General features: G+C 42.3%; 1 protein-coding gene across 3 annotated transcripts in view; it reads right to left on the bottom strand.

Moving 5' to 3' along the window:
* Positions 1-481: 481 nt before the first annotated feature.
* LOC100413844 (urea transporter 1-like) overlaps positions 482-21382 on the bottom strand; it is a 46774-nt gene continuing 25873 nt past the window's right edge. For 2 of the 3 annotated variants that reach the window (XM_078347842.1, XM_078347841.1), the window contains 6 exons: positions 18790-18979; positions 13053-13244; positions 10390-10537; positions 10037-10171; positions 3118-3167; positions 482-1765 (listed from right to left, as the gene is read on the bottom strand). In XM_078347842.1, coding sequence (XP_078203968.1) covers positions 1592-1765; positions 3118-3167; positions 10037-10171; positions 10390-10537; positions 13053-13244; positions 18790-18979 — 889 coding nt within the window. In that variant the 3' untranslated portion in view covers positions 482-1591. The remainder of the gene's footprint in view (positions 1766-3117; positions 3168-10036; positions 10172-10389; positions 10538-13052; positions 13245-18789; positions 18980-21382) is intronic. The other variant, XM_078347843.1, reaches the window with a different exon arrangement.

Here is a 21382-nt window from a genome sequence, read left to right on the forward strand (position 1 = left end):
CTGGGCTCCAGAGATCCTTTTGCCTCCATCTGCGAAAGTGCTGGGATTACAGGTGTGAGCCACTGTGCCCAGCCCCTGAACATGACTTCTATTGCTGTCTTCAGCATGTTTGGTCACAGAGACTTTACAGAACTGATAACTTTTAAATTAAGGAGAGGAAAACAGGAGAATCCTTACCCATATTTCTTTTTTTCTTTTTTCTTGTTTTCCTGAGACAGGGTCTCACTCTCTCTCCCAGGCTGGAGTGCATGGTGTGATCTTAGCTCACTGCAGCCTCCATCTCCAGGACTCAAGCGATTCTCCCACCTTAGCCTACTGAGTAGCTGGAACTACAGGCGCCCACCACCACGCCTGGCTAATTTTTGTAAATTTTGTAGATACGGGGTTTCAACATGCTGTCCAGGCTGGGTTCAAACAATCTGATCACCTCAGCTCCCCAAAGTGCTGGATTATAGACGTGAGCCACCATGCTCAGTCTTCATTTCTTTTTGGTGGTTCAAATGCCATTGGTTTCTGAGAGAGAATATTGTGAGTGTGCAGAAAATTATGAACTTTTATTAATTAAGAAATTCAACAACTTATAAAAATAACACCCATAAGCAATCTGACCTTTGCCCTCAGTCTTTATAAGACATCCTCAAATGAATAAGAAATATGATTTTAAAGAGCCCTTTGGAGGTTGGTAACAATTCTATGCATTTGTGGCACTTACAAAACCAATGTAGGGGCTAAAGTGAAAATACCTGAGTATTTCATAAATACAGTATGTAAGTTTTCTTTAATATCTAAGAACAGGTTAAGCCAGGAACTTCTCCTATTTTGTCTCTTTTAAAACAGATGATTTTTCATATGGAAAAATAATCTCTACCTAAAAAATCCTTTACAGTCTGTGAGAAAAGTTGCAGTACAGAATAATTTTGCTGGACAAAATTCCTTTCTCCCTCTTGTAGTCTCATCAGTCTGAAAAACTCCAACTATGTCCCATGAGAGAATGCCACACACACAAGGGACAGGGTGCAGGCCATTGTTTGCAGGAAGTGGGGACCGAGCTCAGCTGTCAGCTTGCACCTCTGCAATACTGACACAGGCTAATTTGTAACTTGCATTGATTTTTTTTTTTAAAAAAAAAAACCAAATTGCTTATCACAGAATTCTGAATTAACTTCAATTTTGTGACTGCGAATTCCATAAGGCTTAGATGGTTTATGGGGTTTAATTTTTAATACTGTTAACATCATCCAGCTAGTGAAACACCAAGAATATCAATAAATGCCAATAGTTTGTTTTTACTCCCTCCTTCTGTTGGAGCACTTTGACTTTATATATGTTCCAGGCTTAGTGCCAACTAAGAAACCCCCACTGGGCTTTCCAATTCCATACCAGAGCATATCACCTAGATGTGGGTCTCATATGCTTGAGGATATTCCTGGAGTTGAAAGGAAAATACAAAATGAGCGTAAGAACAGATCGCAGATGTGTTAGTACGAAAGTTGATACTCATGAAAAACGGCAGTTTGCTGAGACCCAGGAAGTTAGCTGGAGCACTCAGGCAGAAATGACTCGTGACCATGGCGGCAGATGTGGCTTATTCTCACAAAGGGCTTTCCACCATTCCTTTCTTGGTTTGCAGGTAGAAGATGCAGTTTTCTTCAGGATAAGTAACTTTACTGAGGGGCATCTTGTAAATGTTGGAATTTTTTGTGGTCACGATGAGGAACAATATCGTGGCCAAGCAGAAGGGCCAGGTACAAGCTGGCAATCCAATCTGGGAAAGAAGAGAAAGCCACATACTCCTTTCAGATCCCATCTGACAGCTGGGCTGCACAAAGCATCCCTCTCTACTCACATTCAGCCCAGGGGGATGAACCACTGGGGACATTGCTGTGGATTCTGTGCATGCTCATGGAGACTGAGTCTACAGTCTCAGGACACTGAGCAGTTGGAATGTTGACATCCATTCTTTAGGGTAGCCACTTATGTCTCTATCTTGTATGTCTTTCTCTTCCTCTCGCATATTCAGATTTCCTGTACCAGATGTGCCAAAAGGACACTTGACAGACAGAGATGACACTTGCAAACTGAGATGGCCCCTGACCACTCGTCATGTATGCAAGGCCTTCTATGATTCGTCCAACCCACAGTGACCTCTCTAACCTTGACTTTTGCCTGGTCTAGGTCTTAGACTTGACTTACTTTGTTGCTTTCCATTCTGTTTCCCAAATAGACTCTAAGTTCCTCGAGGGTAGGCCCTCTTTGTGCTGCCCATGGAAACACACAATTCTGAGCAATACACCATTGGTTAGCTCTGGCCAATGCATGGACCTCCCCAGGGTGTGATGGAGTGTAGGGGTACCCTAACATGACTGTACATAGAATCATCTGGGGTAGTTAAAAAGAAAACACATATGTTTGAGCATCATACAAGACCTGCTCTATCAGAAATACCAAAGGACAGGGCCTAAGGCTCTATATTTTTCTGCCTTCCTAGCTGACTCTGGTGTGCAGTTTTCCCATTTGGGTCCATGGACTGACGCCTGTGAATCTTCTTTGTTGACATGTGAAGGGCCCCCTGTGCTCTGATATACTCTCCATCATGCATGGCTGTAATGAGACTTTGGCTTTCTACCAGAAAGACACTTTGTCTCCTTAGGGACCCTCCCAGATAAAATCTCCATGCTGCTGCCAAGAGGGCTAGATACTGCCTTGACTCCTCAGCATCCATGACCACGTCAGCATGGACTGAGCTAACAGAAACTGGCCCGGCATCACCTGCAATGGAATATCTGGTTTTCTGGTTAAGTGAAAGATATCCTAAAGTCTACTTCTTATCACTCAGAGTTAGCCTCTCAACTTGATAATATATTGTACAACCTAAGTTTTATTTTTTTTAACCAAGCAATCTGATATTTGTAACATACTGGGTGATTGTGGATTACACTAAAATTTGCTGTGATGCTGAAAGAAAGGCCAGGCAGCTCCAGCAGAAGGGAGAGCAGTGTTTCTCATGGTCATGGGTCCTGCCACTGGATGCCCCTACAGTGGACTTCAGGAGCGCTTCCCATATAATTGAAAGCTTGTCAATTATGCTAATAAAAAGTGAGATTAAAGCAAACTCACCCCAGCCATTAAGTTTGCCATGCCGACTCCAAGATAGGCCGTGAACAGGGCTATAGAAAAAAAGAGAGAGAGAGAGCAATGCTTGGTAGATGCACTTGTAATCACAGGAAAGGCTTCCTTCCAATATAAATCACCTAGAATGCACAGTGCCCTGGTTACAAGCATGAGCCTAAAGTCAGCAGTCCTGGTTTCAAATCCTGGCTCCACCACTTAGGAGCTCCAGGGACTCTGTTTTAACCCTCCATTTCTTCACCTGTACAATAAAAATAAGAGGAATATCTCTTTCATGGTGTTGGTGTGAGCTTGAAAGTAAATAATGCATGTGTTTAACACACAGTAAGTGCTCAATAAAGGTAGTTTTCTGTGGTTACCATTTTGTTGTTATTGCTGATACTTAAGGGAAAGTCCTTCCATGGCAATTAACTTCTCTGATGTTTTATCCAAGCATGGCTGAATTAAAATGAAACTTCTGAATGTTTCTTGAGATAGCATGGTTTCTAAACAATCTCTCTGCCTCTAGGATTCTCATATTAATGAACTGAATTCCCAGCTACAAAAAATCACAGTGCTTGCTTTGGCAGCCCATGTACTCACAACTGAAACCAAACCATGTATACCAAAATAAGAAGGAAAGAACTCGGAGGACAGCAGGAACTGAACACAAACTCAGGATTCCTCCCCTGGATAACATCTCCAATACCATTAAAATCAATGAATAGATGTCTTATTTTTTATTTACTTTGAGTGGCCAAAAAAATTGTAGAGTCAGTAATTAAAGCAAAGATCCCAACCAGCTAATTATTTATTCCTCAGTTTTGGTTGAAGAGGAGGCTCATGGAGGCTCAGGGAAGCCCTCAGATTTCACGGGACAGCCTGAAGAATGGCCTTCATATAATGGCCACCATATAATGGCCACACAGCCACTTGAGCCACCACAGCTCACCATTAGACACACTCACCATCTCGTCTTCATGTCTGGTGAGAAATCACATCAGCTGTCTTGGTGTGTGGGGATGTAGCAGGACATGGTGGGAGGGCCTCTGTGACCCTCACTTACTTTACCATAGACTTCTGTCCTTTTACTAATATGTTATCTTTTTATCCTGGTGTTCCTTATTCAATAGTAGATCAAATGTTTTCATGTCTGAATTGTCTCCCACTAGCAGGAAGGGCTGGTCTTTGGAAACAGTACTGGTTTCAAATCCCAGCTCTGCCATTTGATTTGTTGTATAACAAATCACTGAATGTCTTGGAATTTAGTTTTATCATCTGTGAAAAGCAACTTGAATATCTGCCTTACTGGGAGGTGATGAATCTCAAATGAGAGGTTGTATTTTCCACAAACAGATGTGAATGCATCTCTTTCATCATGGGTCTAAGCTACTGCTCTGAGCAGAAGGATGCTCATGGCTTGGCTTACAAGGGTTTCTCTCCTCAGTCACATCAATTCCATTCATTGTTAAAGTTTTATTAATCAATTAATTCAACAACTATTCATTGGCCCTCTGCTAAGCACCGGGGCCCTCTGTCCCTGCTCTCTTGAGTGCCCCCTCTGCCACAACACTGCCCTTGAGCACATGAGACCTTATTACCGTCTCTCTTTTTGAGTCCCACTATGACAACCCAGCCGTCGAGAAGAATACAAAATGTGTTTACAGTTTCCACTAATGAAACAACAACATTGAGACATTCTCTGGCCATACAGTTGTTCTGGCTTAGAGGCCAGATAAGAGCAGTGCCAGGTTCTGTTAGTTTCCCGAGTCCACTTCCTGATAAAGTCACTGGAAACTAATGAAAAAACAGCTCAGTAAGAAACGTCTGTCATTTATTTACCTTGGCTGACAGGGTTGGTCTTTTGTTTGGCAGTATCAGGGTGCTGTGGATAAGCTGAAACTTGCTGTGGCATTTTACATGTGAGATTCGCTTGAGAAGAGGTGCTGTCTTAAAATCCATGCACAGAGATTTAAAAGTCTGATTGTACCCTGTGGGGACCTAACAGGCACTGTCACACACTGTTGGCAGCAGTGGAAACTGGTATGGCCCTTTTGGAGATGAAGTTGGCATCCATTGAAATTAAAATTGGCATTCCCTTTAACCCATCAATTCAGCTTTTTGGAAAAAAGGTGAATCTTCTTTCTTACAGAAATGCTTGTACAAAGTACACAAGGACATTTGTACCAAAAATATTCATTGCAGGACTATTTGTAATGGTTTCAAACTAGAAGCAATCTGAACTTCTCCCAGTGAGAGGGCAATTATCATATAAAGTGTCTACACAGCCACCATCTCCATGGCCTTGAGCAGTGGAAGTTCTACACCCTGCAACATGGGCCTCCCTTTTTTCTTCGATACACCAGGAAAAATGCAGCTCAGGCCTGGGCTTCCACTCTCCACTCAGGGACTCACCCAGACAGCTTATATCCTGAGGGAAACATGAGTTCCCAGGACAAGGAAAAGGGACATCCTATGAGAGCAAACACCGTAAAAGAAGGACAATAAACTGAATAACCTACAGTTGATACATTTTTTTTTGAGACAGTCTCGCTCTGTCACCAGGATGGAGTGCAGTGGCACCATCTTGGCTCACTGTAACCTCCGCCTTCCAGGTTCAAGCAATTATCCTGCCTTAGCCTCCCAAGTAGCTGGGATTACAGGAGCGTGTCACCATGCCCAGCTAATTTTTGTATTTTTAGTAGAGACAGGGTTTCACCATGATGGCCAGGATGGTCTTGGTCCCTTGATCCGCCCACCTCAACCTCCCAAAGTGCTGGGATTACAGGCATTAGTCGCTGTGCCTGGCCAATAAAATTTAATTAATGTACCAGAAATGAAGAACTCAATGGATGATGTGGTCAGCACAACGGACAGAGTCAAAGAATGAAGGGGCTGATCAACTGGACTGAAGGGCCTCATGAAAAGATAGAGGTAAAATATTAAGAAAAAGTCAAGAGTTATGAAAAAAAATAACAAAGTATTGCACTCAAATACTAGAAATCACAGAAGGAGAGGGGAAAAATTGAAAAGATTTGACAAAGTGAAAACTGATATTGTTCCCAGAATTAAAGAAAGATATGAGGGTTCACACTGAGGGGACTTGAGTACCAAGTAGCATAGGAAAAAAGAAACTACATCTAGACAGATAACAGTGAAATAAAACTATGTATATATCTATCTAATATGCGAAGAGAAAATTCAGAGTCCAGAGAGAAAGATAAAATCAACTTTAACAAGAATCAGTTTCTTTTCAGACATCTTAACAATTCAGGGTATAAGAAGACAATGGAGTAGACAATTTTCAAAATATTGAGAAAAAAATGTTAAATCTTGAGTTTGGTAGCCAGCAAAACTAAAATTTAAATGAAGGTGAAATGAAGATATTCTCCAGCATACAAGGTCTCTCTGCAAACCCTCTTTGAAGAAAACAAAACTCTCTTTGCAAACCCTCTTTGAAAAAGTAATCCAGCAGGAAGACACATAAATACAGAAGGTTGCTGAGCACAGTGGCTCACGCCTATAACCTCAGCATTTTGGGAGGCTGAGGTTGGCAGATCACTGGAGGTCAGGAGTTTGAGACCAGCCTGGCCAATATGGCAAAACCCTGTCTTTACAAAAAATACAAAAAATTAGCTCGGTATGGTGGCACATGCCTGTAATCTCAGCTACTTGGGAGTCTGAGGTATAAGAATTGCTTGAACCTAGGAGGTGGAGGCTGCCGTGAGCTGAGATTGCATCACTGCACTTCAGCATGGGGAACAGAATGAGACTCTGTCAAAAAAAAAAAAAAGAAAGAAAATATGGAAGGTTAATATGAACTAAGAGTGAATAAACAAGTTAATAAAGTTTACAGTTGCCTAAATAAGCAAGTATCACAAGCAAAAACCCATACTTATAATTAATTCAAAATAAAAATTCTATCCAGTATCAACAGTTTTAGTAATTGTTAGTGGGTGGGCCTTCTCAGAGGAAGTAAAAGCAGGCCCGGGTATTAGTTGTATTTGGGGAGAAGATACAGAAATTGAGAGGAGAAAATAAACAAGTTTGATTCTTATTAAGTTATGCAAAGACACCAGAAAAACTTTTTTTCAGACTTTTAAATAGTGCTTACTGAGTGCTACACACTATTTATTCATTGAGTTTTACACACACATTAATTTAATCATCAGAACAACTGTATGAATTAAATATGGTAAGTTCCATCTTTTAAGATGGGAAAACTGAGCCATGGAAAGGTTTAGTAATTTGCTTAAGTTCATAAGCAAATACACTAGTAAGTAGCAGAACTGCTGGAATTGAATCCAGGCTATCTGGCACCAGAGTCTGAGCTCTTAACTAGTTCAGTATACTGCCTTAACCATTATGCTACACCAGTGGAAAAAAAAAAAAAAACAAAAAAAACCACATCTATCCAAAGGAAGGTGAGTGTGGTAGGAAGAATAATGGTCCCCAAAGATGTCCACATCTTAAGCCTCAGAACCTGAGACTATGTAACCTCAAATGCAAAAGGGACTTAGCAGCAGCTGCGATTAAGTTAACGACCTTGAGATGGGGAGAGTATCCTAGACTATTGAATGGACCCAATGTAATCACAAGGGTCCTATAAGAAAGGACCAAAAAAGTCCTTTCTAGGGAGTAAGATGGAGTGTTTCCACTTTCTGTTGTATACATTTCTATGCAGATTACATTTTTTATTTTGTTTTATACAATTAACCTGTGCTGCTGCTTCTATAATTGAGAAAATGTCAAAGATATTCCCACTTGGGGAAGCACATGTCAAGAGCTTTGGCTGCGTCCTTCTCCATCTGCCAAAACCTCATCACCATCTCCTGTGCTCAAGATGGCTTCTCCTTGATGTTGAAGGACATGCTCAGGCTGTCCCCAGGCTGGCCTGCACCACCCTTTCCACCAAACAGAATTCTTCCTCTTATTTTCTAGCATTTATGGAAAAGCCCCCTTCTCTAGGAGGCACTTTTTGATCATTCTGAATGGAAATGGCCCCCCAGAGAATCCTGTACTGTGGACTTCTTCTTTTCCCACAAAGATTGCATGGTGTCCCTTGGGCTCCCTCCCTTGCCTGGCTTCTGCTCTCTACTGTAATGCTCTGTGCACAGGAACTGCAGAGGACCTAAAGCTTCTAAACCACTTGCTCTTCCTGGTACTGTCTCAATTGTATCATGTGTGTTTAATACATATTTGTGGCTACAGCCCCCAGAAAAATAAAGGTATGCATCCCGAATAAAGGTTTGAAACCCCCTAGTGAATCTCAGAATAAAGCTGAAAGCTGTAGGATAAACATTCTAACCCAGCTGAACTCAGGTGACTACAGCACCTGTCCATAACCCTCTCCTTTACCCTAAGCTTCTGAACAAATATGGAGAAGGAGCACAACATTTAAACAGAACTGTTAGGTGAAATAACTGAGTAACAGTAAAGAATTTTACAAAATGACATCTACATGGCTATACCACAGCAACCTGAGTTGCTATTCTTGCTATAGCATCCAATCAAAACGGAATGGGTCTTTAAAAACTGTTGGTATCATCCCATTTTCTGCCAGTGCAGAAACCTATTCTAAACCTTGCCTGAGACGCGGTTCACCGTTTTAATAACTGCTCAGATACCTTGATTAATCTGGTGATAAACTTGCTATAGACATATGTTTTCACTAGATTAGAAATAATTTCTCCACATTCCACTATCCTTCCTTTTTGTTCCCAAGGGATTCTCATTCTCTCCACTCTAGAAGGTTATCTTAAATGCTTATACTTTTGTTGAATTAGGGATGCCAGAGGCTATGGGTGAATGAGCCTCCATTCACAATCCACCTGGGACATCCATTAGCTTTTCAGATTTAAATCACATGCAGTCTGTTTTCACCTAAGAGGTTGCCTTGAAGGCCTGAATGCTACAAAAGGGAAGCAGAGGAGTGCAGTCAGATGACTCTGGAGGTGAACGGTAAGTGTGGGTTATGGGTGTGAATTTACCCCTCACTGACCAGATGCCATGCAGCACATCCCTTAGCCTCTCTGGCCTCAGGACCCCAAGAGTAAAGTGACAAGGATGGAGTGGAAGTCTCCAGAATGCCTTCTTGCTCTGACAGGCTGAATCTGGCAAGAACACTGGGGGTCCGAAAGGATTAATACAACAGTTCTTGAAATGTGGTCCCAAGAACAAGAGCATCAGGACCGCCTGAGAACTTGTTAGAAGTGGAAATTCTGAGAGCGTGGTGGCTCTCACCTGTAATCTCAGCATTTTGGGAGGCAGAGGCGGGAGGACTGCTTGAGCCCAGGAATTCAAGACCAGCCCGGGCAACATAGGAAGACCCCGTCTCTATTGAGCTATGTTCATGCCACTGCACTCCAGCCTGGGCAACAGAATGAGACCCTTTTTCAGGAAAAAAAAAAAATTCTTCCCCCCTACTTCTAACACTGAATCAGAGACTGAGGCAGGGTGAGGGGGGCCAGCAATTTGTGTTTTAACAAGTCTTTCAGGTGATTCTGATGCACTCTCAAGCTTTAGAACGGCTGGATTACTGTGATGCTCAAAGAGCCAAATGTAATCAACCCTGATTGACTAGGGGATGTTGCTCTGTATTTAGCTGGTGTTATTTCCCTTTAGTTTCTTGGGTCAAACAACTATTTTGAAGAATCGTTTCTATAGATAGACAAGTCGTTTCTATCCTCCCAAACATCCATATTTTAGTATGTTAATATGACTCAACAGGCCCTTGCCTTCACAATCACCAGAGAGGTAGGCAGAGGCGACTTTAATGCTCTCAGAGAAGGGGTGTCACTTGTCCTGTTCACACACTTAGACAGCAAGTGGGCCCAAGCCAGACCCCTGGCCCTGATTTTCATTGCTTTTCCTTTATTTTGATCCTGTAGTCATGAGCAGCCCTCCCCCAGGTGTGCGGGAGACTCACCACAGCCAAGAGCCAGGAGGTGGGTTTGCCAAGTGAGTGCCATGAACATTCCTCCCATTGCAATGCAGGCCAGAGAGCTGTTGAAACCCCAGAGTCCAAAGTAGATGTCCTCAAATGGGGCTGCAAGACTGAGTCCTGTTAGACAAGACAGGAGGGGTCATAGTTTAGGACTAAAGGCAGGATGTTGTGGAAGGAGACTGAGGGTGGGATTGGGGGTAGCAGGAAGCATCTCGAGAACTCCCATTGGTTGGTAGGAAGCCAAGACCTCAAGAAAGATCTGGAGCACAGGAGATGCCTGAGACTGCATGGGATGGAGGAGGTGCTCGGTATTTGGTAAGGGCCGTTATGCTCACCTGCTGCTATGCCCAGCAAGGATCCAATGGCAGCATGCAGGCACATGAGTGGGGAGGAGAGCAGGATGGCTCCCAGGAAAATGCCCCCTGTCCATGGATTATCACAGCTGTAGATCTGACCAACCCCCACTGGTGTAGATTTCAATAACTGCAAAAGAAATTTTAAAAAATGAGGTCACCAAAACAACTGAAGAGAAACCACCCAGGACACCCACAAACTCCTACGATGTAATTTTAGACCTGACATACCTTATCTTTTTCAAGAACAGTGTTACTGCCTTTTAAAATTCTCTTTTGTTACAGAAAAACTTCAGCCATTCTTCAGCTCTATCCCTAGAGACACACCAGCCCTTCCCTGGTGCATGCCATGCATGCCTTCTCAAAGCTCCCCCTGGCTCTCCTGCTTGCACTGACACTTGGCCTTGGTCACCAATAAGCTTCCAGTGTGATGCCACTCACTGGTCCTGGCTGTGAGGATCTGCCATGCTTCCCCCTGGGGATGGCAGGGACCACAGCTGATACTTCTTTTGCTTTCAACTGTCCGTCAGTGCTGAGGGCAATCTATTCTATCCATGCATCCCTATGTTCAATAGAGACCTTATTATCACCATGCAATTTGGATGCTTACACCAAAGCCAGAGACCCAAAGCCGGGTTATCTTCTCCACAATTTAGAAGCAATTATTAGCAAGTTTGTGAATTTACTTTTCAGTCTTTAAGTGGAACATGTATTCATTTAAGCCAAGATATCTTTAGCTTATTCTAGTTATGCACAACCGTCAAGCAGGTCTCAAAACACAAAAATACATGGAAATGTCACAATTCTGCTTTCTGGCTGAGGCCTGAATTTAGTTATTCTGTTCATAGAGTGGCAGTTCTCAGGAGTGAACAAGGGTTTGGCCGCACCTAACAGGTGATCATTGTTTACAGCTGAGCTTCTGGTAGGGCTAGGATAGACATAATTAGCCACGGCATGTCCCTTTTGAGCAAGGCCATTTACTGAAAGATGTTTTCCCCAGCTTCCATCTTGCCCTCTCCGCCATTTCTAGGTCGTATGTGCACCAAAGACCTTCTGGAGGCAGTGACTCTGCCAGAGGCAGCCCCAGCTTTGCACAAGGGGAAGTGTCTTCTCCCTTCTTATAGTAGGATGAGCCTAACATCGGCTAGGTGCACTGACCATAGTGTGAGTTTGCCTCTATCCTAAGATAGACTCCAAATTCTTCCAGCCCATGCTGGGTCTTCATGTCTAAACATTTGCTATTTCTATACCAGGAAACTTGGCAAAGATGGCATAGGCTTTTTTTTTTCCTTTGGACTTGACTGCAGAACTCTCTCTCAGGTAGCTGTGGGGTTGGGGTTGGTGCTGATGAGGGCTGGTCATTCAGAGTGAAGAGAAGGACAAGGCTTCCCCTGCCCCAGATCAGCACTGTGCAGGAGAATTTTTTGAGACGATGCAATAGTCTGTATCTGTGATGTCTAATACAGTGGGTTCTAGCCACATGTGGCTATCAAGCACCTGAGATGTGGCTAGAGAGGTTTAGGAACTCAATTTGTAATTAATTTACATCTAAATTTATATAGCCACATGGGGTTGTTGGCTCCTGTGTTAGTGCGGTTCTAGATAGATTAATGCTATTTTATACCGTTATTTTTCATGGGTAGTTCTAATGAATCTTTGATTTTCCTTCTGAATTATTTCAAGGTGCTCCCTCTCATTTTCTGGCAATAAGCTAAAGAAAAGGTGACTTGAGCTTCTCATGTGTTTTGATCACTCAACAAAGACAGAAAAGCGTGTTCCATAACCTGATAGTGGGAGAGCACATTGAAAAAGATAAGGTTTCTTTGGTTTTCTTCTAATTTCAGGTGTTCTCTTGTTCTTGACAATCCAGAAACCTTAAGCAGATTCATTAAACACCAACAGGAAGGGCTGGAATTTGATTTGGGTTAACTAGGTTTTAAAAAATACAGGATCTCTTTAAGGCCATCTTTAAAGAGTTACATAGGACGCATCCCTTGATACAGCGGTTCTCAAACTCTGGCCTGCATCACAATTTGGGGAGTTTGTTAAAACAGGTTCCAGGCCCCACCCTTAGAGATTATGACTTAGAGTGTCTCAGATGAACTGAGATGAAGCCTGTTTGGTATTTAAAAAAAAAAAAATTGCCCAGGTGATTCTGATGCCTAACAAAGCTTGTGAACCCTAAATTATTCTACATGTTCTATGGGCTATGACATAAGGAAAAGCAGAATAGTGAGGTGCTGTCATGAGCTCTAACAGTAAGCATCCAGTTTTTTGATTGGAGGAAGTAGATTGTGGAAGATTTAAAACCAGGCTGGAGGCCACATGCCTTAAGGGCTGGCTCCCATCACCTCACCCCCAAGCTTACGATAGAGTGACTCCCATTGGAACTACACTCTGGGGTTAGCACTGTAGATGTTTAGAGTAAAAGGCAGAAAAATTAGCTTGACTAAATAGTAATTTTAAAAAGCCCTTAGATCTTAATGCTCTGGAGTAGAACAAATGCCTTAAATGGCAAGATGAAGGCAGAAAGGCCACCATAGTTCTGAGCATCTAGGAGACTCTGACATCCATGGACAGTTGACTAGGAGGCCATTATCTATTTTGGAGAGCCAGGGAGAATGTGAGAAGCCAGTGTCTCTTACCTCCAGGGCACTTAGATCAGACCAGGAGATAGTTGACGGTGAAGTTACAGGTGTGACCAATTTGCCTGGAAAGAATGATTGAAATGTCCTGTGGCTGAAAGGTACATTGACAATGCCATGTTGAAAGGGAGGGTGAAGACAGGGAGGTCCCATCTGCTGAGCATGGAATTCAATGCGCTTAAGAAAATTGGGCTAAAAAAAGAACAGAACAGAAAAACATGCATGTGACAAACCAGGCTGACACATGGAATCGCTATACTCCAGAGAGACTTTGTTTCATCTGCCAATAGGTCCCTCACATGTTGTGTTGGCAAATTTGCCACAGAAAGAAAACTTGGGATAAATCCTATTATCGAGACAGTAAATATTGCATAAAGTAAAAACTCACCTCTCAGCTTATTTGGCTTTTGAAAAATTCTACTTGGAATTGCTCAGAGTGAGCTACATATTGAGATTTTAAAAATAATTTTGAAGTACTTATTACATACAAAATAAAATATTGTCTACATAGTTAAAGTCCACTTTGTACCTCCTCTTACTCTTATGTCCCTCCCTCCCCACTAGGGGCAACCGCGATCCTGAATTTGGCATATCTCATTTCTTTCATGTATCTATCTTTGGAAAAGAGAAACAATTGTTAAAGGATGCAGGTAGTGTGAATAAGGAAAAAGATCTCACAGTGTGTGTCCTTGAGCTGTTGATAAACTGCATGATCTGGGCAAGGTGCGTCTCCTCAGTCTCTGAGCCTCTAAACTGGGGGGCTGGGCTGCATGGTCCCCAGGTCCCTATAGGCTCTCATTTGTTGGCCCAATCAAGGAGCCATCGCTTAAAGACCAGAACTCCCATTTTCCTGGATTGTGGAAGGGAGTGTGGTGAGCATTTGCAGGTGAGGCCTCCTTCCCGTGAGCCTACTCTTCAGAGCAGGTCCCAAATTACCTCCTGAGGAGGTTGGCTCTATAGGTAGGTCCTCATCCACATACCTATGGGTGCAGCAAGGGTGAGTGGCCCTTCTGCAGACACTGCCCACAGCAGGCTGTGCTTCTCATTTATGTGCATATTAGTATTTTATATTTAATTGCAATATAGAAAGAAGGAAATCTGTGTTTCCAGAAAATGGATTTAAGACAATATCAACATAAAAACTAGTTTGAAGGATTCGAGTTTGAAAAAAAAATGAATTAAATTCCATGGAAAAAAATTTTCTAAGGGAGTGCTGGGGGGCAGGTGGGTAAGGAGAATTCATGTAGGCACAGTGGTTCTCCCAGCATCACCTGGGAATGTGTTAGAAATGCAAATGATCAGTCCCCACCCCAGACAGACTAAATCAGAAACCCTGGGGATGGGGAGCAGGTGCCTGTGTTTTAACAACCACTGCAGGTGATTCTGATAGTGCTCAAGTTTGAGAAGCAATGATGAAGGTAGTGGGTGTGAACTTAGGCTATGCTGTAGCGTCACCTGGGAAGCTTTAGAAACTCCCAATGCCCAGGTGCTAATGCAGACAAATGACAGCAGAGTCTTGGGAGGGAGGAGTTAGGTGTGTGTGGGGCCACGTGCATCAGTGTGTTTCTACCAAAAAGACACCTGCACTCGTATGTTCACTGCAGCACGGTTTCTGCTCCCCACGGAAGTGTCAGTGTGCGGCCAGGGTTGAGAACCTCTGGTTGAGAGGTATTGGTGGATGTGTAGCCAGATCAGACAAAAGGCCAAATAACTGGTTGTAAGGAAATATACATCTTATAAAATGGTTGTTTTTGTTGCCGACAGAATCTAAAGGAATCCAATTTTAAATTTACCATTTTAGCCATTTTCCCTCCTCTTCCCCCTCCTGCTTCTCCTCTTCCCTCTCCCTCCTCCTCCTCCTCCTCCTTCTTCTCTTTCTTCTGTTCATTCTGACCAAGCAAGGAGGCTCTGGAAACTGGAGTGCAGTGATGCAATCATAGCTTACTGCAGCCCCTAACTCCTGGGCTCGAGTGCTCCTTCCCCCTCGGCCTTCTGAGTAGTTTGAACTACAAGCGAGAGCCACTGCATCCGGCTAACCATTTTAATTGTGCAGTTCAGTGACATTAAGAATAATCACATTGTTGTACAACCAACACCACTATCAATTCGCAGAAAATTTTTCATCTTGCAAAACTGAAACTCTATGCCCATATGAAAATAATGCCCATTCCCCCTCCTGCCATATTATTTTTTAAAAAGGCATTTTGAAGACCAGTTGTAACTTATCAAGTCATGGACATAGCACATACAGGGAATAACAACCACCAGAAATAGTCTCCCTTGTCTGAAAAGACAGCCGTGAGTATTCCCACCAGGGTAGCATTGTAGCCATAGAGCCCAGACGCTATTGATGACCTGCGGGGCAAGAGACACAGCATGGACATTTTCTGGGTGGGCTTTGGTTGCACTTGCACATAAATAACACTAGTAACTTCCAGATCATAATCATATTAAAAAATGAGCTTATATTTTGACATGTATTTCAAAATCTATATAAGTATTTTATAAATACTAATAAAGACATGAAATGAAATATACATAGATAAAAATATAAATGTGCATTTAGATCTGTGGTCCCCAACCTTTTTGGGACCAGGGACAGGTTTCATGGAAGACAATTTTCCATGCATGGGGAATGGGGGATGATTTCGGGATGAAACTGTTCCACCTCAGATCATCAGGCAATTGTTAGATTCTCACAAGGAGCATTCAATCTAGATCCCTTGCATGTGCAGTTCACAATAGGGTTTGTGCTCCTAAGAGAATCTAATGCCGCTGCTGATGTGACAGGAGGTGAAGCCAGGCGGTAATGTTCACCTGCCCACCACTCACCTCCTGCTGTGTGGCCTGGTTCACAGCAGGCCACAGACTAGTACCCATCTCCAGCCCAGGGGTTGGGGGACCCCTGAGATAGAACGACTCCCTCCACAGGTGTCACGGCTAAAGACAGGACTACAGTGGCTGAGAGAGGAAAGGGGAGTTTAGCAAGGCAATCTGCTCTGTTTCCTTTTAGCCTTTCCTTTGGAAAGTTATTCTTTGTTTTAAATCAGGAGCCTCTGACTTGAATAGCACCTTTAGCATACGAAACTGTTTCCTAAGTTTGATTTCTTGGTGAGAGATACAAGATTCCTGAAATGTAAATTCACTTTCATAGTGCCTTTGATCTTATAAACATTCATCTTCCAACTTAGCATACATTTTTGTGTTCTTATGCTTCTATTTTGTTATCTCCAGATGTACATTTCCAAGTTATTACAAAGAAAACAATTGCTTTTCTCTTACTTGGAGAAGTACCCCGTTGAATTATGTGCATGTAGAGCATCCATTTCTTTCTGAGGTTGCTTTTTGCTTAGTATTCAATCTCACTTCTTCCCTGTCTTCTCCTTCTTCTACTCCTCCTCCTTCTGCTGCTTTTTTTTAGATTGAGGGGGTGCGTGTGCAGGTTTGTTACATGGACATATTGCATGATGCTGACTGAGGTTTGGGCTTCTATTGAACCCTTCACCCAAATGTTGAACATAGTACCCGATAGGTAGCTTTTCAACCCTTGTTTCCCTTCCTCTCCTCTTTTGAAGTCCCAGATGTCTACTATTTCCATCTTTGTGTCCATGTTTACTCAATGTTTAGCTCCCACTTATAAGTGAAAACGTGCGGTATTTGATTTTCTGTTACTACGTTAATTCACTTAGGATAACGGCCTCCAGATGCATCCATGTTGCTGCAAAGGACATGATTTCAATCTTTTTTATGGCTATGTAGTAGTTCATGGTGTATATGTACCACATATTCTTTATCTGCTCCACTGTTGATGGGCACTTAGATTGATTCCATGTGTTTGCTATTGTGAACAGTGTTGAATTGAACATGTGAGTGCAGGTGTCTTTTGGGTAGAACAATTTCCTTTCCTTTGGGTATATTTCCAGTAATAGGATTGCTGGGTCAAATGGTTAGTACTTTGAGAAATCTCCAAACTGCTTTCCACAGGGGCTGAGCTAATTTACATTTCTACCAACAGTGTATCAGCATTCTACTCTGACCAAAATGGTCCTGGTTTCATAATTGATAAGTAGAAGCCCCCTAGTGAGAAATGGAAGAATTTCCATAGACTAAGCTCTAACGCTGACAAGCCAGGTCCACCATAGCTCTGAGAGTTGACAACGTCTGGCACAGGATCCACTTCCCAAGGGCCTGGCACTCAAGGGCGATGTCTGTAGGGGGATGGGGGAGTAAAGAATGGTGAAGTGAGTGGGTGAGGTCTAATGCTGGGCTTGAGCAGGAGGTGCTACAATCAGTGAGCCACACTGCAGGGGCTGCTACAGGATAGTGTGACAGCTGCTGCTTGGCTTGTTTCTAACTGGGCCGGGAGGCACGGTTGCAACAGGTAAAATGATGTCACATACATTAACCCGGATGAACATTAGAGGTGGGACTCCGTGTTCAAAAGTTCTTTGTCTCCCTTAAATAATCCTTGAGGGCATATTGGAGGTGATGCAATTTGCAATGATGCAACCTGGAAATTGGGACTACACATGATGACAATGGAGAGCTATGCAGACTTGTCCTCTCAGCAGTTGACTTGGAAATGTTAATGCTTGAATCTGATGAGTGGAAAATTAATGGCAACATCTATAAGTTGTAGAATGCCATAGTTAAAGCCACAGTAAGACATATATTTACTTACAACAGAGGATTGCCATTTTAATGCATCTTTTCAGACCAAGGAAAGTAAAACATTTGAAACTAACACATATACATATGACTTGTCTTCTAAGTAATATCTGACAAAAAATAGTTGATCATGTTTCATCAGAGCAAAACAAGAAAGGAATATTCAATATGGCACAAATCTAGATTCCATCCCCAAACTGAGAAGACCTTTTTTTGGCCTGCATTGGAACAGAGTTAACCTAAGCCATACAATTCCCTTCTACAGAGAGCAAATCAACCTTCTTGAAATTGACGAAAAAGTGAAACAGTTGCTAAGTATCTCCCCATGGACCTCTTCAGGCAATTTGCAACAGTGTTACAAGAGCTTAGTTGTATAATGACCACACTGGGGATTATGCATTAATCCCAGACACCTGGAATACTGGGTCCCTCCCTGAAGGAACTGGCTAGTGAGGCGCTATCTACTGTCCTGGTGAGAGTCAGCTCATCACTTCTTCAATGACAGATCAATTTATAACGTACATGCTATTTTTAATCTAATGCATGTATCAGAAGACTCGCTGAGGCTTCTTACGTAAGAATCTACTAATTTGGAATTTATAGTTATTCTTTTCTCCAGGAGCTGATCTGCCCTTTGCATTGTCTATGAAGAATGCGTTTGCCAAACTCATCATGGCAACAAGCTATACTGGGGGTTATTAAGCCACTAAAACTTTTCCTGAACTCCTATGCACTTTTGCTCTAATAGAATGCTAATGACAAATAATTTTATCAATCATCAAAGAAGATGCCTTCAGAACCTCTCCAGGGAATTACTTGTAGTTTAGTTCTGGTTAGCACGTAATGCTATAAGAATCTGTCATTATTTAGACCAGCCACTTATTCAGATATCAAAAGTAAGAGACTGTAACTGATTCTCTGACCTCTGACTAAAGGCGAATATAAAGAGTTCTGTGGACTACAGGTTGTTTCTCCTGGGAAGGATGTCGCTTTATTACTGTTATTCATACTAACTTGTCAGCCCTGTGTCTTAGAAGCGAGCTGAGAAGTCTGAAAAGGGTACACCTACCTGTCCTGGCTGAGCAAGAGGGCCATCAGAGTGGAGACCACTGTTCCCAGCCAGCCAGTGAGAGCCCACCAGGGGTTCCGAACAAGAAGTCCCACCAGAATCAGGATTCCACTGATGGAGTTGTTGACAAACACCACTTGGGATATGCCCTGAAGAATCCAGTCGACGAACTGGAGCACCACAGGTTTGTCTGGAAGGGATGAGAAAAAGCAGAGCTAAGGAAGCAGCCAGCTGACACTCTTCAACCTGAGTAAAATCAGCAAAGTATCCTGGAAGTAAAATGTATTTTTGGTATTTCCTTATTTCTTTCTCTCTGAATGCTTTGTCCCTTTAGTGGCACCCGGATCCCTGCATCTATCTACCGTATGCTCAACTCACACGGCCCCTCCTAGAATCTAAGCTCCTGAAAGCATCGGATGCACTTATTTATCGTGCTTACAGGCACAAACTCTGAAGCCAAAGGAATGAATTTCCAATAGTAAATTTAACTTTTAAGTACTGAAACTACAGGATGAAGCCAGGTGCCTTCTTCTAATATGAGCTGGGCCCTGGCCACTGTCTCCATAAGAAAAAAAAAGTTGGAGAAATTTGTATGTTAAAAGATAAAAAGTAGGAAAACAGTGAGCAAAGAGATCTATAAAATGCTGGAGAATATAACTAAAGATATAAGTAGAAGTACCAGGAAACCATTTCCCCCAAAGCTACTTCTCCCGTCTTTCCAAAAGATGAAAGCATAAATACCTTTAAGCCAGTTGGCAAGTTCTTTCATATCCCCAGTGATATAGCCAAGAGCTTTGGGGAAGCACCTTCTCCCTTGACATAGTGAAACTTGGTTTTCACCCCTGTCTACTCTAACCATAGTGGGGCTATCCTCCAGGCTATCTCTTCCTCTGGCTCCTTGAGGGAAGGACAGAGTTCATAAGTATCCCTAAAACAGAGCCCTCCAAATTAGCCAGCTTTGGGCCTGGTTACAGTAGAAGATCTTGACCATTATGTTCCATAGAACTTAAGAGAGCACCATTTTCCTCCTGAGATACCACCACAGAGCTTATTGTTCAAACCCAAATCCCACAGTACCTTTGTCATCAGTGTCTCTAATGCTACTATGAGAAGTTTATGGTCTTTAATTTCATAATGTTCAGTGTCTGGTCCAACAAACATTTACTGAGCACATATTTCCTGCATTTAAGGAGCTCAGTCTAGTTGAGAAGACTGAAAAACAATAATGTCAACAGAATGAGTCAAATCATATAGAAAGAGCTAAATCCAGTGCTTAGGCTCCATGCTGTCAATTAAGGATCAAGAAATCATGTTATGGATGGGCCTGCTCACCAATGCAGGCTGATCAGCTACTTGCCAAGACAGGCAGCCTTTTACAATTAAGTTTTTATTTTATAAAAGTTTTATTTTTAAAAGATTGAAAGGGAAGAAATTTTTTAAATTGTGTGTGTTGACACTGCCTCCCCACCATCTGCTAGTCCAAGATTGCTTGAATTTGTCCTTATGTCATATGACTACCTCAGATATACTTTACTTTTGGAATTTGTTATTTAAATGTGTAAAACCAGGCAAGAATGCTATTTCACCAAGGTAGAGAAACTGGGACAGATGGAATTGGACAAAGCGGTTGAAAACCGAAGAGCTGTAATCTAAGGATTGTATGGTAGAAAAATGTACAGGGCATAATTATAGTAAACACACCTCTGAAACATATGAACACTGTAACCATGACTGTGTTCACTGTGGTACCATTCACTTCTCAGGCTAGATTTCTTTTTCTGCAAGAAAGCACCAGTATCACCAGAATTTGGTACCTTGAAGACAAAAATGATGATTTCATAGTGCTGATGGTAGACACAAAAGAGTACCAGAGGCATAATCCCAGAGGCAGGCTGAGGGAGGAAGCCAATGGCAAAGCCACCTTGAGTGTGCAAGAACAGCCAACAGCACAGCCGGGTCAATTGGGAAGCAGGGAAACGCCGAAATCATCGGACCCTGGAAGGCATAATTGTGGAATGTTGAAGCCACAGCCACATAAGACACGACTACATGACTAAAGAAACACTGAAAGTCCACGCAGAGAAACCAGCCTATCTTCTCCGTGTTGCCAGGCTGTGATCAAATGGTCCTCGTGGCTATTTCTGGCCCCATCATTGTTTCATTTACCACATCTAACAAATTATCTAACAAATAGCAATGAATAGATAGTAAGTTATATCTATTTTAAAAAATTGAACTGTAGATTTGGCTTCTATTAATCCCAGTAAGGAAATCAATATGAGTAACTGATTTATTGCTAACAATTACATTTCAATTGCATTACCTCACTGCCCAACTAACCATTCTGCTTTTTAAACAATGATGAACTATTGATTGTTGCACAAAAAAAGCAGCTATTTATACACCGCATTCCAGACCAAGGTCATTTTGTCTTGGCAAAACAGTGTTGACACCAACATCTGTGTGACTTGCAGTGAATCTTGGCTGTCAGGAACCAAAACTAAGTCCATATGGAGCCGACTTGGCTCCATGGTTAAAGATGAAAAATTGTATGAAAAATTAAGCACCTATGAAAAATTACCTTTTATTTTAT

Source organism: Callithrix jacchus, chromosome 13 (genome assembly GCF_049354715.1).
Source record: "Callithrix jacchus isolate 240 chromosome 13, calJac240_pri, whole genome shotgun sequence".
NCBI classification, from domain to species: Eukaryota; Metazoa; Chordata; class Mammalia; order Primates; family Cebidae; genus Callithrix; species Callithrix jacchus.